Source organism: Lygodium microphyllum, chromosome 21 (genome assembly GCF_053477565.2).
Source record: "Lygodium microphyllum isolate KBCC chromosome 21, Lygodium_microphyllum_v1.1.10, whole genome shotgun sequence".
Taxonomy (NCBI): Eukaryota; Viridiplantae; Streptophyta; class Polypodiopsida; order Schizaeales; family Lygodiaceae; genus Lygodium; species Lygodium microphyllum.
Genome location: NC_141155.1, coordinates 136,781,093 through 136,798,097, shown reverse-complemented (window position 1 = coordinate 136,798,097; position 17,005 = coordinate 136,781,093). Strand labels below are relative to the sequence as shown.

Below are 17,005 nucleotides of genomic sequence, written 5' to 3'. Positions count from 1 at the left end.
CGTAAAGTTCCTAGTCCACGGCACGTTTAATTAGAAGCTAAGAATTTATACCTGCGACTCGCAACTTCCTTGAAATGTTTTCTCCATTTTCTGGAGATTCTCACGAGAGCTAACTTTCCTTCTCTAGAACAAAAGGCTTGCACTCATGGTTGCTACACCCGCCTAGTCCACGTTCATCTGACGCTTGGGAATTGCATGCCTGCACAGTGCACATGAGAAATACCTTTTGCGAATTACTGTTCTTCGCATCTCGCTGTGATATACGTAAGCTCCTCAGAAAACACTTTGGATGAAGACGAAAACGTAGAATATTCGTGCTTAGAACGCCACCCAACTAATTATTAGCATAAATTCACGATCAAGACCCTTCGGGTACCAAACAAAAGGGACCATGCACGTCCTTGCAGAAAACATCCATGATCTTTGGCGATTTCGGTATGTGGCAAGCTCTAGTTGGCCACGGCATCATCCAAAAAAAGTGTGATTTGACACGCTCAAGAGAAAAGGCGTGAATGGTCACATGATTTCTGCATGTCGTGGTGATAAGACAAGGTGAGGTCGTGCGCCATAGATGGGGCCGGTGGTCATTAGCAGGCATGACGATGATCGAGCAGCATTCAAATGTGAGCTGGGTTGGCCATACCACGGGGGGGACACTATTCATCCGTGATGGCATTTGCTACCTCTGCAGATTAAATTTTACAAAAAAATCACACCCTAATGCAGCTTCCATTCATGAACAGCAAGCATTTCATGGTTTTCTTTTTTCTGTTAGTTCCTTGGCGTAGTGTCGCTACTACACAAAGTTTATGATATAGTAAATTGAAGGTTTGAAGACAGTAGTATATCGACAGGGCTTGTGCTATGAACTACTACTCATCGCTAAAGATAGCACCTGCATCGCTTGTTTCCCTCTCCATAAGAGAGAAAACCCAAGGCAGAGCAGAGTTGGGATTGATTCCGATACAAAAAAGAAGGCAAGGCGGAAGCCAATCATCATGTCCACTTTCTGACTGATGACTAGAAGCAATTGCGAATGGGAATGGCGGATGTCTAAATGCTGGCAGAACTGGCAGCTAAACGAGGCTCTCTCTCTCTCTCTCTGTCTCTCTCTCTCTGTCCCTTCTATTCTTCCAAGGGATGTAGGTAACCCCTTACCAAGAAGAGTGATTTTCACATGCTGCATTGCATTGAAATTGTGAGCTTCCATTACTGGTACAAGGATGATGATGGAGGAAGGCGCAAAAAGGCATCATCTGTGGTGCGCGGCTTCTTTGCCGCAAGCGACGACGGCAGATGAACGCTCTGGCTGGACTCGAGCGACCGCACGGTGCTCTCACTGTCGCAGCCAAAAGATGCATCAAGCACTCCACTAGGACTTGCAGGCACGCACGCCCCCCCTGCTTTCCTTTTAACGCCCCTTGTCTGATTCAGACTGATGGCGATATTGTTATACGAGACGTCTTCCTCCATTAGCCTCAAGCATGCGCCAACCTCTGAACTCTGCGCCACACATTCAACCACAACAATCACTTCCTACCCATGCCGCTGCCAATCTCATCATTCAATTCCAGCGGCACCATTGCATCTGTTCAATAATAGGACTTCCATTGCAATTGCTAAACGTACCTCAAGGTCCGGGACAATGGACATGATCGCCTCCCTGTAGTGGAGATCGCTGCCAGGAATGAGGTCCTCGATAGCCTGGAACGTTGAAGCCGCAGCAATGACAGATGGCCTGTAGGCAAGATACCGTATGTCTGCAGTCCAACAGTGAGGATGCTTGATGTCGCACAATCGGCCATATTATCCTTAAACAAGTTCACAAAGATCAGAATTGTGATTCCGGTGAAATTATACCTTGTAAGGCATTCAAAACCAGGCCATTGAAACGAGCCACCAGCGAGCGTTCTGCGTAGCCGTGAATTCCGAGTTTTTGGACAAAAAGATCGGTGTAAGAGAAAGGAGTGACAGAATGCAGCCTCCATTCAAGTGTGCTGAGAATTACCCTCTCCATTCTCTGAATAGTCCGAGGCTCGAAGATAAACTTGGCTCCTTCAACCTTCATTCACGAGAGGGCAATCAGACTGATATCCGGTGGCCTGATCCTCACACGTGATAATGACTACGAACAATGCAAGAGAAAGGGCTCCACCAACCTGAAGATCAAGAAGCAGCGGTACTTCGGTCTCCTCGATCTTAGCGGCCAGAGACAGGCATGCAACAGAGACGAGCTGGAACATCCATGCCTTCTCGCTTGTCTACGGTAAAGCACACGCGGGAAACTTGAGCATGCAGGTGATCAGTGCATAAAGCAAGATATAGAAAGATACGTCGAAAACCTACCGGCATTGGATGACGAGACAGAAACCTATCGAAATAATTCACAGCCAGTGCTGCAGTGAGAGGCCCGAAGCTATAATGAGCTTGCACCTGACATCAAGAAAAGAAACGATCACGGAAAGAGAATGAAGTGATGGAAATCATGACAGCACTTTAGACTTCCCGACAGGGGAGAGATGGTGTGGCCGAGATAGGGGAAATGCACCTTCAGAAGCCAGCTGACAGCGTCCTGACGAGCTCCTGCATCAAGCGTCTTGTCCTGGAGGCGCTGGAGATAATCTTGCCGAGGCATGTGGAGCGTCTCTTTCCTGGCAAGTGCCGCAATGGAATCGTCCACATCCAGGCAATCGCCATAGAAGAGCAAGGGAAGGCATTGATAGCCGCAATGGCGACCCCCCTGCTGCTGCACAGCGCCGAAATTGTATTCTTCTTCGACTTCCTCTCCTCCATCGACATCGCATGCTCCTTCCAAGACCTCTTCAGAACACAACAGCAGGTTGCTGCAGGCATAGACGTCCACGCTGGGAGTCATCCTTACGGACGATGGCGGTCGTCGGTGGACTCATGAACATCAAGCCAACGAATGCACCATAATATTACTCATATAACGCAATTCTTGTCCGAGATATACCGTCTTGAGCGCTGAACTGCAGAAGACGAGTGGTTGCGTATATGGAACTAAAATAAGGAACGGTTCGTGCTCTTCAGAGATTGAGAAGCAAAGTCCTGTGGGAGGCACTTGAGGCAAGCTCCATGGTTGGATGCGTGTATGAGTTGAAACGGTAGGAAGTTTAAGGAGAGAGCCTGTATGTGTCTTGAATGTCTGGGGGAATGGTTGAAGGCTTCCTTGTGGAAGGGAAACGAAAGGAGGAGCAGGTCGCACGCACTCAAAGGGGTTTAAGGGGGCACAAGGCACTGCCACAAGAAACCAAAGAGGACAGAAGAAGAAGAAGAAGAAGAAGAAAAGCTCGTATGAGCGAGCAAGAGCTAGGGTGTTAAGGGAAGCAAGCTCGCATTGCTCGGTTTTGACTGAGGAAAAGAGAGAAGCAACACACGAGCAAGCCTGCGAGAAGCGAAAAGGAAGGGGGCCCTATGTGAAGGAAGAAGGGGGAGGGGGAGGGGGAGGGGGAAAAGAAGATATTTGGGTTACTGAGGAGCTCTCTTGGCTCTCTGTCTGTCTCTGTCTCCTGTTCTGAGGCGCCTCTCTGGCTGCCGTAAAAAAAAGAAAGAAGAGTAGGTAGTGGGGGTAGAAGAAGTAGAGTGTAGAAGTGGCAACAGGCCCAAGGGCCAAAGTCTTGTGTGTGTGTGGGGGGGGGGGGGGGCTCTTCTTCTAGCCTATAAGCTGGTGGTGCGTGGAACGAAGGGGAGGGGAGAGGATGGAACTAGCTATACCTATTGAGAGAGACACATACACACACACACACACACTCACTTCTATAGGGATGGGATGATGGATAGTGTATTTTTTTCTACCACTTCACATCATGGTGGTGTTTTCTGCTGCTCCTTTGAAATTTGAGGTTCGCGGCTTTAGGGGAGAGAGAGAGAGAGAGAGAGCGAGAGAGAGAATGACAGACAGAACCTTTACTCCTTTTGATGCATATTGCACTTTTTCACAAGAAGCGCCCCTTACCTGTTCTCTGCAACCCCGGAAGGACTATAAGCGATGGCAGAGGAGAGAGAATGGTGTAGAAAGAGACGGTACAAGATGGCATTTATGTAGGTAATTCAAGTGTGGGTGTGTTGGGGGGGGGAGGGAAGATCTCTCTCTCTCTCTCTCTCAAAAGCCTGAGACAATTTCACCACACGGAAACATTTTGGCCAGGAAGGCAGGCAGGGCCAGAAAAAGAGAGAGAGCGAACGCGCCTGCTGCCAATGGGCGACGACTCATGACTCCTGAGATAGACAACGGACAACCTCCTCCTTTTTCGTGCTGGGCGGTGCCCAGCGCTCCGGGCCCAATGACAGGGGCTCCGCCCAAAGTAAAAACCTCCAGGCGTGCGATCGGACACAGTGAAAGCGCTGCAGTGAATTTTTATTTTCCGAAACCTTTTTATATCCCCCGGCGAAGGTACCACCTTTTTCTTTTCTCTCTCAAAAATTTGTTTGGAGATCACCTGATGATGAGAGAGAGAGAGAGAGAGAGAGTCACGAGATCGGAGATCAGTTTTATAACTCCCACCCTCTCTCTCTCTCATATCACACGCACTCTCTCTCTCTCTCTCTCTCTCTCTCTTCACTGGCTTGCCATGTAGGCGGAAGAAGAAGAAGAAAGAAGCTCTACATAGCTAGTTCAGTTCCCCGGCCTGCTGGCTGGCGGGCTGCTTTCACCGTCTCGCCTTTTACTATACCACCTTACCTTAGTCAAAATCCATTTTTATATAGAAAAGCCTGGCTTGTCGTCTAGCTCCATAGCCGCTAGTTTGGGGTGCATGCCACCCTCTCTCTCTCTCTACTTCCGGCTGTACTTGCACCCAATCCCAGGCCCAATTGGCTGCCTGTTATTTGTGAGAGTGAGTGAGTGTGTGTGTGTGTGTGTGTGTGTAGAGGGGGGGGCATATATTATCATCACTCAGACTGCTCCCTTTTATAATTATTAGGTATTGCACGCCCCCCCCCCCCCCCCCCTTCCCTTTTGTGTTTGTGTGTCGTCCATCCACTCCCCAAGTAACGCACTCCTCTCTCTCTCTCTCTCTCTCTCTCTCTCTCTCTCTCTCTCAATGTTGGATGCCTCCAAACCTCATTTACACCTCTCTAGCCTGGGCCGTGACCGTTTCCCAAAATGCCAAAAGAAACCCTTAATCGCAATTTACCACTTAGAGAGAAGAAGCCTGCACAAGGCTGAGAGAGAGAGAGAGAGAGAGAGAGAGAGAGAGAGAGATTGGGATAGGCCTGAAGACTCAAGGCTCTGGACATTTCACCATTGAGAGGGGCAAAGTAAGAGAACAAAAACAACCACGATCACGGGAGGTATTTGGGGGATCCTTTTCATGCCAAGTAAGGTAGGAGGTGTGGGTTACTATCACACATTAAAGGGAGCCAAGAAGGGCTTCACATCTTGAAGAACAAATCTTCAATCACAATGCACATCCTTAGAAAACCCGACAAGGATTTTTATGTCTCACATATCTCACGCATCATGGGATATATCTACAAGATTTTCATGCTCTAGTTGCACGCACTTGCCACATTTACTTCACTAGTCTTGTGACCAAGCACAAGCTCTCCCCTCGCTTCGTTTCACACAAAACATCACATGTTAGTTTACAGTTACATACAAGTCCATGCCATGTAGGAGGATTCTCACATGCTAGGGGTAGGGAGCTTATGTGCATGGTACATCCATCAAATCCTAAGAAAACCCTATTAGTGTAAGAGGGCCAATATAGCCCTAGTCACACACAAGCTCTCACACATTGGAATTCAAGGTCATGCAAATAAAAGAAAAGTTTGACACAACCAACAACTTTTGAATGGTGGTGAGGTAAATCTACGAAACAAATTTATGGAGGGCACAATTACCAAGAAAATGAAAAGCCATTTGATAACATAGTCTTTAACCACCAAATTTACACCCCTCCTAAGCATATTGAACTATACGTTTCACACCATTTAGTAGAAGAATAGAGTCCCATTAGAGCGTAAAAAGTGCAAACGTTACAAAGGCCATCACGTATTCAACCTCCTCAGTCTCCACAAATTCACAATCACCATTATCTCACACCCTAGCATTTAATTATTGAAGTATTGGCTCGATGGTCTATATGCACACAAAAAATAAAAGGGTATCTCAACCACCCACCCACCCACATGGCTCAACATGTGCAACTCTTAGACTCCTTGAATGTAACAAGAACCACCAATCAAAGCCCATCAAGAAAGAAATGGGAAACTTGCATCAAATGTGCACCATCGTGTTTTCATGTATATTTTCGTAAAAAGCATGAGGTTGTCCTATAACGATGACACTCCTCGCTTATTAGCACTAAATAATGTTGGACCACGTTGTTCTCCATATGAGGCTGCATGAGGTGGTCTATTTTACTCGGCTATTAAACCAAGATCCCTTGAGCCATTGTGTGATCAAGATGAGGTTGCCTTGTTTTATATTGATTAGTAAACTGGCACCCTAACAAGACAAAGTAGACGATGAGGCCTGCATGCTTTTTCAAACCTAATCTCTTGAAATTTTCTCTCAAATATTAGTTTGATCCTTATAGCACAAACTCAAGGATCATGAAAATTTGCATTTTAAAACTCGTATCAACTTTCAAAAATAAGACAATCTAGTAATGTCACATGAGGTTACATGATGATTGAGCCTAAACTAAGATGGTTGCTTGACTACATTGTTAGGTATCATTGATAGTACTTGATCTTGACCTTTACATCTTTTGGTGAACAAAAAAGCCATTAGGGATCTCAAAGAGAGAGTTGAAGCTAACCTGCCCTCAAGGCCAAGCTCAAAGGGGATCTCAAAGAAATGGCTGAAAGGCACCAATTGCAAAAGATTGGTAGGGGAACTTAAATATACAACCTATTTAAACCCAAAGAAGTGCTCTCAGGGTGTTTTTCCCAACGTGTAAATCCTTGCTATCACATGCATTCAAGGCCCAATTCAAAAACCCCTTATCTATAAATTTATAATGAATAAAACACACAAGTTTCATATTCAGCTGACGAATACCTCCATTTAATGAAACCCTTTTGTATATATTAAAAAATCTAAAAACAAACCTTTTTAAACTCCCTTCTATTGAACCCGTATGATAGACTTACATATTTATGAGTGACCCCCCCCTTCCCTATGTCCCAGAGCACTCTAGCCATTATTTTATTATTTCAGAACCTCGAGTGCTCTAACCACTAGGCTATAATTTCCATCATGAATATGGGCCATTTCTATGTCAAATAACAAACATATGGATCAAGAAACCCTATTTTTTGTCAACATTCTTGATCATCGTGCACTTTGATAAGAAGTTGTGAGAACTATTGTCATGCTTAGATTCGCATGTATGATGCACAACTACAAGGCAACCCAGATAAATAAGGAAGGGTGGTTAGGACCTCAACAAAAAGCTCAAGAAACAAGTTTTTTTCCTTAACATTACTTATTGCGAGTTTTTATTATTTGCCTTGCCTATAATGTGGCACCGTCATTTTTCTTATAAGTTGAAAGCTTTCTTCACAAAAGTTTATGCAATTGAAAATACAATAAGTAGCTCCTAATCTTATAAACTTGAGCATTACACTCTGAATAAAAAGTGGAGAGAGTCTTCCCAATACAAGATGTGTCGATTGAGACTTACTCCTTTAATTTCAAATATCATAACATAATAGGACATGCATGGTTCTCCTTTTCTATTAGGTTGAGCTTCATCCCAATCTTTTTAGAACAATGTGACACCTTCACTCGTTCATTTGGTGATGCAAGGCCTCAAGTAGGCATGGGCTCTTGTTGATTAGGTAGCACTTAGCTAGGTTATCTAGAACCATATAGGCAAGGGAAGATAGACTTGCATGAGGAGGAAATGTTTGAACTTCTTCTTTTGCATAAAGGTGCACTAGGTGCTCTACACCTAGATCCTTCTAACACTTCGTGTCATATATTCTACTAGTGCTTCGCACCAATGTTCTCTTGATGATATTGTAACATGGATACTCATGCCCATGGAACATTAGAATGGATGCTTTCCTCCCTCTCAAAAGAAAGTCTTCCAACGATTTCAACTTGAGATCTTACGAAGATTCATCACACAAGGCACTGAACTTTTCAAATTGCCCAACTAATATTACTCTAAGTCCATTTGGGGCTTGCAAATGTTTGCAATCAAGGATCATGTTATAATTGATTGAAGTAAGCAAGAAATTTATACATGTATATGTTTGTACTCCATCAAAACAATTACAATTTAAGATAATGTTGAAGTAGGAAAGACTTTTAAATTAACTCAAGGGGAACTGAACCCTAAACATGCTTGAGTATGTGTGTTAACCAAGGAGTTTACCCCCAAAATCAACAAAGGAAACAAAACGATTGAGGTTAGACCATTTATGCTTAGTTTCTCTAAAACAAATAACTTTAGTGTGAATTGTTGGAACCTTAAGGACTTTTTCCATCTCAAGTCCATTGGTGGATAAGGACACAAGATATAACAACCTTTGGCTCCCTTACACATTCCTAGCTACATCCTTGTGTGGCCCCCAAGCACTCCATCAAAGTAGAATGCCATACCATACTTGTGCAATTTGCTAGCAAAAGGATGGCATCCAAATATAGCAAGCTAAGGATGGTGTTAAACTATTTTCTCCCACCCTGTAGTAGTAGCATCCCCCCTTCTCACAATACTACTCATTTATTTTTTCAAAAACACTTAAAAGATGTAGCGTATACAACTTCTACATGTCACACATATGTGATCCATACATGCAACTATATGTAGACAGTTTCCCACCATGAATAGCAAAATATTACTTTATATGTTTACATTACTTACACAGTCTATTGTCTACTCACATTCTTAAGTAGTTGTAAAATGCTCATTGACACGAATTGCCAAGTTGAGTAGATAGGTCAATGTAACTCTAGAAACATTTCAGCATGTAATATTCCATTTCTAACTTATTACTTTCATTATACAACTAATCCTCCCCCAATACAAATGTGTGAATTGGGAGATGAGGATGTGGCCATGATGTGAGAGAGAGGGAGGAGGGAGAGAGGAAGAGGGAGCACAAATGTGCCCAAAATATGATTCCATGCTTTCACATTGGTTTGTCAGCTACACCTGCTTCTTCCCCTCCTCCCCAATGATGTGCTACCTATGCTCACCTCTTCTTCTTTCCTTTTGTAGGTGATATAGACCTGAAAAAAGAAAGTAGAGATAAGGACCCTATCTTCGATTTTTCATCTATGTCACTTGTGCAAAAACGTAGCACAAAAATAGATTTTTTCATACTCATTCCATCTTCCCCACATGCGATGTTTCTTTATTGTTGTTTTCATAGCCATGTTGTAAGTAGCCAATCAATAGCAGGCACATTAGATGCCCTTCCATTCCTCTTCTACATCCACAATCCCTAGCTCTGTGTCATTTTCTTGATACTATTCCCAACTTTCCCAAATGTTGATGCATCAATATGCAGAGGTTTAATAAAAGTAGATTGCCTTCCAATGGGCCTCGAGCTTTGCGTTAAGCCAAGGAGATTCTTCATCTTTTGGAACCTATCTTCTATAGGACCTCATTGTCTTCATCTTCATCTCCTTCTTCATAAGGTATCTCATTCATCATCATCTTCTTCTTCCCAAGGTCTCGCATACATAGATGCTCTATACAATGTTGTGTCTACCACCACCAATGATGGGCCTCTCAAGTGTGGATATGCACCACTTCTCTCTCTTCGACCAAGTCATCTTGATACTCTTGAAAGTAGTGGGAATCCAAGTCTTCACCTTTATGATCCCTTTCTTCATCATGCGATGAATGGTGACAAGAGAGAGAGAGAGAGAGAGAGAGAGAGAGAGAGAGTGTGTGTGTGTGTGTGTGTGTGTGTGTGTGTGTGTGTGAGAGTTTAGAGAGAGAGAGGGGCTACCTGGAATCTAAAATCACCTCCTTATATGGTGCGATGGTGGTGTGTGGCAAACGATTGGGCATGCAAGGACGATCTGAATGTGCAAGCATGCTAGACATTATCGGGATTGGCAGAATGATCTACACCATGTGGCAAGGTTGGGGGGCTCTATGCGCCACATGGCACCCCCCAAACATTTGTTTAATATATATAATAAATTTAACACCCTTAAGAGGGGTTGTACATTGTTCCTTAAATGCACCTCTTGCAGTGATATTTTTCTAGGTATACTATGATAAAGCAAGCAATATGAAAATTGTAATCATTGTCATTAGGAAAATGGTCAAACTAGAGGATGATATTTTCTCTTTTTTGGAATAAAATTTGATTGAGATGCTTGATGAGTATAATATAACTCCGTCTAAGACACTATATGGCATGCATCCCATCATTTTCAAAAGATGTGGGATGAACGCTTCTCATTGAAACACAATTTAGACCATATTGATAAGTAAGCCACAAGCTTACCACCCTCTCAACACACTTCTTCCCCCTCATGGGACTCGAATCCATGATTGCATGTTAGCATGTGTGGGCTTGTTCCATGGATCATATGATGCATGACACATATGCATCTTCTACCAGATGCTGCCACATGTGAACATCCTCTATGTTTCAAAAATGTAAACTCAAAAGAAAAGTGTAAGTTATCAACAACCAATAGCAAGATCAATTATACACATGCACTCAAGTTCAAAGTGCATAGTTCCGCTCGTAGATCTCACCTCCCTCTTAAAGGCCAAACCTATGTCTACAAGCTATAATAAGTAAGCCGGGCACTCTTAATGAAAACTATTATTAATGGCTAATACATTAATGAAGGTGTTTCCATCCCTATACTTCATATCTAGACGAATGTAAAATATGTATCTATGTAGGCTCAAATTGTGGTTGTGATTTTAGCACTCTATAAAACCCAATCTTAGAAATTTGGAAGGCCTTCTTCAAGAACTAAGAAGATTCTTTTGTCGCAAATCTCTTCCTACATTTCTTTAAAAAACATATTCTCTTAACATTTATTTACTATAAGACCATAGAATAGACATACTTTTCATCAATGAATTAGAGTAATAAAGCAATGTAAAACTAATTATATGATTATATGCATTAGCCAAAGAATTACCAAGCTATACACAAATTTGCAATGGCAACGTAACAACTTTCAAAGCAAAAATGCTTCTTGGAATTGAGTAGTGAAATTGGTTTTCTTGAAAATGGCACCAATATCTACACAAAAGATCAGGTACCCTTGAACTGTCAAAGCTCGAATCCAAGAACTTAAAATTTGTTTTCTTTGAAAGTGTGAATGTACATAACCATGCAAGTAACTTCAATAGCAATTGGGGAAATAGGATTGCAAGGATCATGTAGTTACAATAACTTGTTTCTTGTGCCGATTGACCCCAACTGATTTCCAAAAGACATTTTACCTTTGGCTTTCTACTCTTTTGACATACAAGTGGGGCACCCCTTTAGTAAAATTGGCATTTTGGATTGTACAAACCTAGAAAGGTTAGAGTATGGTGACATGGAAAAGATTATAGAACATGATGATTTCCTATTGTATGCAGGCAAATCTCTACATTTTGTATGCCCTTTCCCACTTTTTGTTCCTTTCTCTAGCACAATCTTATTCATAGTTCATCATCCTTTTGAGTTTTTGATAATAGGAAAAGGCATAGTCCTAAACAAAAAGCAATTTAGCATCCGGAAAGAATTCATGAAATGATGAAATACTTTACACAAAATTATTTCTAAGTTGACCTTTTCCTTTATGCAAAAAAAGGTTCTTATAAAAGGAGTAATGTACAACACTTGCACAACATATGCCAATCATTGTTATTTCAATGTTTATATTCAAGAAGCTATCACTTCATACAATGTAACATGCTATATTGCATGTCAAGAGCAAAATGGCTCATACAATCTCTTTTTAATTATGGAGAGTGGTAAATTGGGAGTACAAATTTATCTAGTTTCACATACTTTGATGGATTGTTTAACTTTCTCTAATTATCCAAAGATGGAGAAATACCCATAAACAAATTTTAGGGACATTGATTTTCCAATGCAAAAAGACATATAGCAAAGGAGCTTGAAACACCCCAATAAATCATTGACTTGTCACACATGAAGCAATATTCCTAGAGTAATACCTTTCTCAAACTCCTATTGGTACGTGTATCAAAGCTCTAAGATGATGCCATATTTTGAAAAGAATTACACTCATTTTGCCTTCATTTTCAATCAATGCATCCTATGCTAATAATTATAGCTCCTAATAGTTAAACACACAATTGCAACTCCAATAAAAGTTAAAGTAAATGTGCATCCACTCAAATTGGTTCAATGTAAAGATCTTGTCTACCTTTTAGATGTAGTAATTGCTACATGATCACAATCAAGATAAATATGTTATTCAAACTATCTCCATGATTTTGTTGTGAAGTATAGGTTGTTCAATTAAGAATGTGAGTCACAATCCTTTTTGAAACTTATCTCTCTCCTCCCCAAACACTCATGTTTATATATTTACTCCTTCTAAAAGGTAATCAATTTCTTCATAAAAGAGGTGCGAAGAAGTCTCAATAAGAATATTGAAAGCATACTTATCATAGTGAGGTGATTGCAATTGAGGTAATTAAAATTTACATGTGCTAATTCATCAACATAAATCATTGGTAAAAAGTGTCCAAGGTTTATGTAGTTGTAGCTAATGTTCATAGAAAAAGTTCAGTCAAGGGACTAATGTGATATCTTCACTTGCACTACTTGCATGTCTTTTCCAACATACTTGAGGTGTTATATCCTTGATGATTTAAAATTTCAAACAAAACCCTTTAATTTTAAAAAGATCTTCAAGTGTTTGTTCAAAAATAAATGACTTTGTTGGGGGTAAATGCCTATGTGCCTAGCCGCCCGTGTATTGCTACACTAATAGTACCCGCACCTGCACACTATAGGCAGTGGGCACCCATCACTATCACTTCATTCTTTATTCTTTCAATGACATTTGAATAAAGGGAAGGCCGGCCACACATTGTGACTGTTGGAGTTCCCATATCTTGAGTCTCTCTCTCTCTCTTTCTCTCTTTCTCCATCCGCCATAGCTCATACCTCTCTTGCTTTTGCTTGCTCGTGCTTTCACTTGGGCTTCTCCCTTCAACTAGTATCAGAGCCTTCTTCTCTGTGAGCTCGAGCTCAATCCGGCATTGCTTTAGTTCTCATTTGAGTTACATACATCAAGGTTTCACCATTGGCAGCCATAGCTCCACCTCTTGAGGTTCATATTGAGCTCTCATTGCTCTAGGACTTCTAAGGACCTACTTGGGCTATCTCATGGCATTCTTGAGCCTACATTGAGCTTATTTCACTGAGTATTCAACTCAAAATTCAAGGCTGGAAATACAAAAAAAACGTTTTTTCAGCTGTGGCCATTTTCAAGCACTTGTGCTTGCTAAACCATTCACTGGCATTAGACAAAGGCTTTGGCATTGTTTACCACTCCTCCTAGTATTGACCATTAACATTGAGCATTGGTTTTGAGACATTGAGCTTCAGCTATTACCTGTGCAAACAAGGCAACATACTATCATAAAACATGGACAACCATATCTTTAATGTTTGGAGCTCGGGTATGCTTCCTGAGATGCCCATATACCTACGTTTTATTGCCTGATAGTTGGGGGATCATATCTCATTGGTTTGAGATGCTATTGGACTTATTTGAGCACTCTTTTAGCTTAGTTTTCTCATAGATATATCACTGTTGTTATAATAGGGATGAATGCCATTTGTCTCAGAAATATCACGCTCTTGGCTTATGTGATGCTCCCGTGATGCTCATTTGATGCTAGACACTTGGGGAATATTTGGCCAATGTATTGGAATGCTTTTGGACTGATTTGAGCCCATATTTGGCTCAATTTTACTGTCATTTTACTGTTGTAATAAGCAGGGCTGAAGGCTATTTTATCATTAAACGCATATATCTATCGCTTGTTGATGCTTCTCGACTGGGATGATACATTGATGTCTATGGTTGATGCCACATGCTTGGCCATGCTCCCAGAATGCTTTTGGGCTTCGATTGAGCTTAGTTTTGCTCAGTCTTGATAGTCATTTTACTGTTGTACATACAATGTGGACAATAAGCTTTTAACAGGGACAGTCTATGCCTAATGCTCTTTCATGCTATTCGGGGATTCTATTGGATGTATTGGTGCATGACATTGAAGCTTTATGCTTGATTATGCTATTGAATGCATTTGAGCTTAGGACATTTGACATTGGTTGTTAGTTACTTCATTGGATGCTTTAGAGGTCTATGACCTTACAGACTTGAAGCTTTTATTGGGTCTTATGCTCCAAGCTATGTAGTTGATGTATCTTGGATGCTTGGATGCCTGGATGCCAGTCACATGAGGATTTGAGCTTTGTTTGCTCATATGGCATCTGACTTTTGTTCCAATGGGAGCTGCTTACTTGACATTTGGATGTTACATTGAGCTTTGGATTTTATTTATAGTTGAGCTTAACGTACTTCAACTTTTGCTCACATACTACAGGTTGTTTTGTATCAGTGATTGCCCCTGTTTGGCATTGATTTCTTACTGTTGTACCTCATTTTCAGCATGCTGTAATTGTAGATTGTTGTATTATTTATGAGAGCAGTCCCCTCCATTTGATGCTATTTTGGTCCTAGTTTTAGACAACTCATTATTTGTTCTGTATCTCTTGTTTTTACCTTGTTTTGGCAATGGTTTTGGAGCTATTTGCATGTATTACAAGAGCCTATTTGGTCTATAATGTGCCTCTTTTTCATGCAGTATGATTGGTCATTCAAATGACAGTGTCATCTTCAACATTGAAAAGTTGGATGGCAGCCATTATGGCTATTGAAAGACCCAAATTTAGCAGGTTTTGATGCAGAAATCTCATATTAGGCCGATCAAATGCAAGAGCAATAAGCATGAACGTCAAGAGATCGTGATGTATGGGATGACTTAGATGAGCTACTTTGCGCAGGTCCACGATTATCCTGTCCCTCAACAAGTAGGTTTATTATAATGTTGTTATAGATGGGTAGTTTGCATGGGATCTTTGGGAGAAAATCCATCATCTCTATGATAAGCAGAGCCCTGCTTCTTATATGTATTGGCTAAAGCACCTTATGGACCTTCATATGAAGTAAGGTACTAGTGTTTCTCAGCATTTGAGCAAGTTTCATGCTGTCATTGGCTAGCTATCATCACAAGGTATTGACTTTAAGGACAACCTTCCAGCTTTGTTCTTATTGGTCACATTGCTTGAGTCTTGGGACATGGTCTGTACTGATATGTGTGCAAATCTGCTCGAGAATGGGTTGAAATTGTTTGATGTAGAGGGTGCACTCCTAACAAAGGAGATAAATAGGAAGAATGTGGATGCTTCTCCTACTTCTCATGCTTTGGTTGTTCGAGGTCACCATGATGGAAAAAGTGGGAATGACCGCCATGGTAGAGACGCAGAAGTCTCATTCTAAGTCCTATGGATAGTCTCACAGTAAGTCTTGTGAACGTAAGTCCGATTTGACATGCCATTATTGTGGGAAAGCATGACATATCAGGCCACAGTGCCATAAAATGCACGATGACAATCACAAGGAAAAGGGCAAAGGGAAAGCACATGACAAGTTTGATGATTGCAACATTGTCCATGCTAAGTCCAATGTTAAGATCGAAGAGATTAGTGTAATCCAACAACCTGACTTCGATGATGATTACATACATACAGCTTCTTCTTTGGATGAGTGACAACTGATTGATGTCTCACCTAGTTTTACTCAGTGTTGGTTGATGGATTTAAGGGCTTCCTTTCATGTGACTCCTCATAGAGAGAGTGGTTCCACTCCTATCACAATATGTCTGCATCTGTTTGTTTGGGGAATGACTTGGCATTGTAGACAGTTGGTATTGGTGAAATGCGATTGTAGTTTGGTTTAGGTAGTATGTTTACTTTGCATAATGTTCACACGTACTAGCTCTCACAAAGAGTCTTATCTCTACTCGCACACTTGATGATGAGGGTTACTTTGTTTCCTTCGAGGATTCTTCTTGGAAGATCACCCGTGGGAACCTTGTTTTGGCACATGGATCCAACTCTGGCACTTTGTATTCCTTGGTTGTATCTGGATCCATAGATCATGTTTTGTATGTGGCTGCAGTTTCACATATATCTCTTTGACATTGTCACTCCTTGGGCACATGTCAAAGGGAATGAAAATGCTTACTCGTTTGCAATATCTTCTGCCCCTTGACTATAAGTGTTTTGAGTCATGTGATCATTGTTTGTATGGAAAGTAGACATGTAGTATGCATAAGAAGTCTGGCACTCTATGCATGGGCGAGCCTTTGGCTCTTGTTCATTTTGATGTCTGTGGATCTATCCCCTGTGAGTCGTTAGGAGGTGCGAAGTACTTTGTCACATTCATTGATGATTACTCACATAAGGTCTAGGCATATCCCATAAAGTTGAAATATGATGTTTTGGCTACCTTTTTAGCATTGGCTTGCATTGGTTGAGAACCAGTCTGGGTGTAGGCTGACATGCCTTCAGTCAGATGATGTAGATGAGTATGTCTTTAAAGCCTTTGAGCAGTTTTGCGATAAGAGGGATATTAAGTGTTAGTTGACCACCCCGTACACCCACCCTAGAATGGTATGATTGAGCGCATGAACATGTCAATACATGAACACTGCATTCGAATTCTATGAGTACTATCCAATTAGCCAAGAATCCAATCTTCCATGAGAATACAAAGCACATTGAGGTGCGGTACCACTTTATCAGAGAGGTCATTGAGGACAAGTCTGTTAACCTTGTCAAGATCTCAATTGACCAAAATCCTGCATATTTGCTCATGAAAAGCCTCTCTTATTAGGAGAGCATTTTGCCTTCCTTAGGAAGTTGATGGGCATTGGATGAGATGACCTCTATTCCTCATCCTGTTGTACTTTATGTACACATTGTACTTTCTCATTTTTTT

General features: G+C 41.5%; 1 protein-coding gene across 1 annotated transcript; it reads right to left on the bottom strand.

Annotated features, from left to right (window-relative positions):
- Window positions 1–406: 406 nt before the first annotated feature.
- LOC148018618 (cyclin-D3-1-like) lies at window positions 407–3,674 on the bottom strand. Its single transcript, XM_087661824.1, has 6 exons — window positions 2,549–3,674; window positions 2,347–2,433; window positions 2,160–2,261; window positions 1,861–2,062; window positions 1,630–1,760; window positions 407–1,503 (listed from the first exon to the last, which is right to left on the bottom strand). Exons 1-6 carry the CDS (start codon window positions 2,873–2,875, stop codon window positions 1,210–1,212), a joined length of 1,143 nt encoding a protein of 380 aa, XP_087517950.1. The 5' UTR covers window positions 2,876–3,674; the 3' UTR covers window positions 407–1,209.
- Between the last annotated feature and the right edge of the window lie 13,331 nt (window positions 3,675–17,005).

What these genes read in the sequence shown, in the direction of transcription:
- LOC148018618 (XM_087661824.1), bottom strand. Translation starts at nt 2,875, where the DNA reads ATGACTCCCAGCGTGGACGTCTATGCCTGCAGCAACCTGCTGTTGTGT. An exon ending in CTGTCAGCTGGCTTCTGAAG is followed by an intron (nt 2,434 to 2,548) that starts GTGCATTTCCCC and finishes TCTTGATGTCAG; the next exon opens with GTGCAAGCTCATTATAGCTT. An exon ending in CGCTGCTTCTTGATCTTCAG is followed by an intron (nt 2,063 to 2,159) that starts GTTGGTGGAGCC and finishes TCGTGAATGAAG; the next exon opens with GTTGAAGGAGCCAAGTTTAT.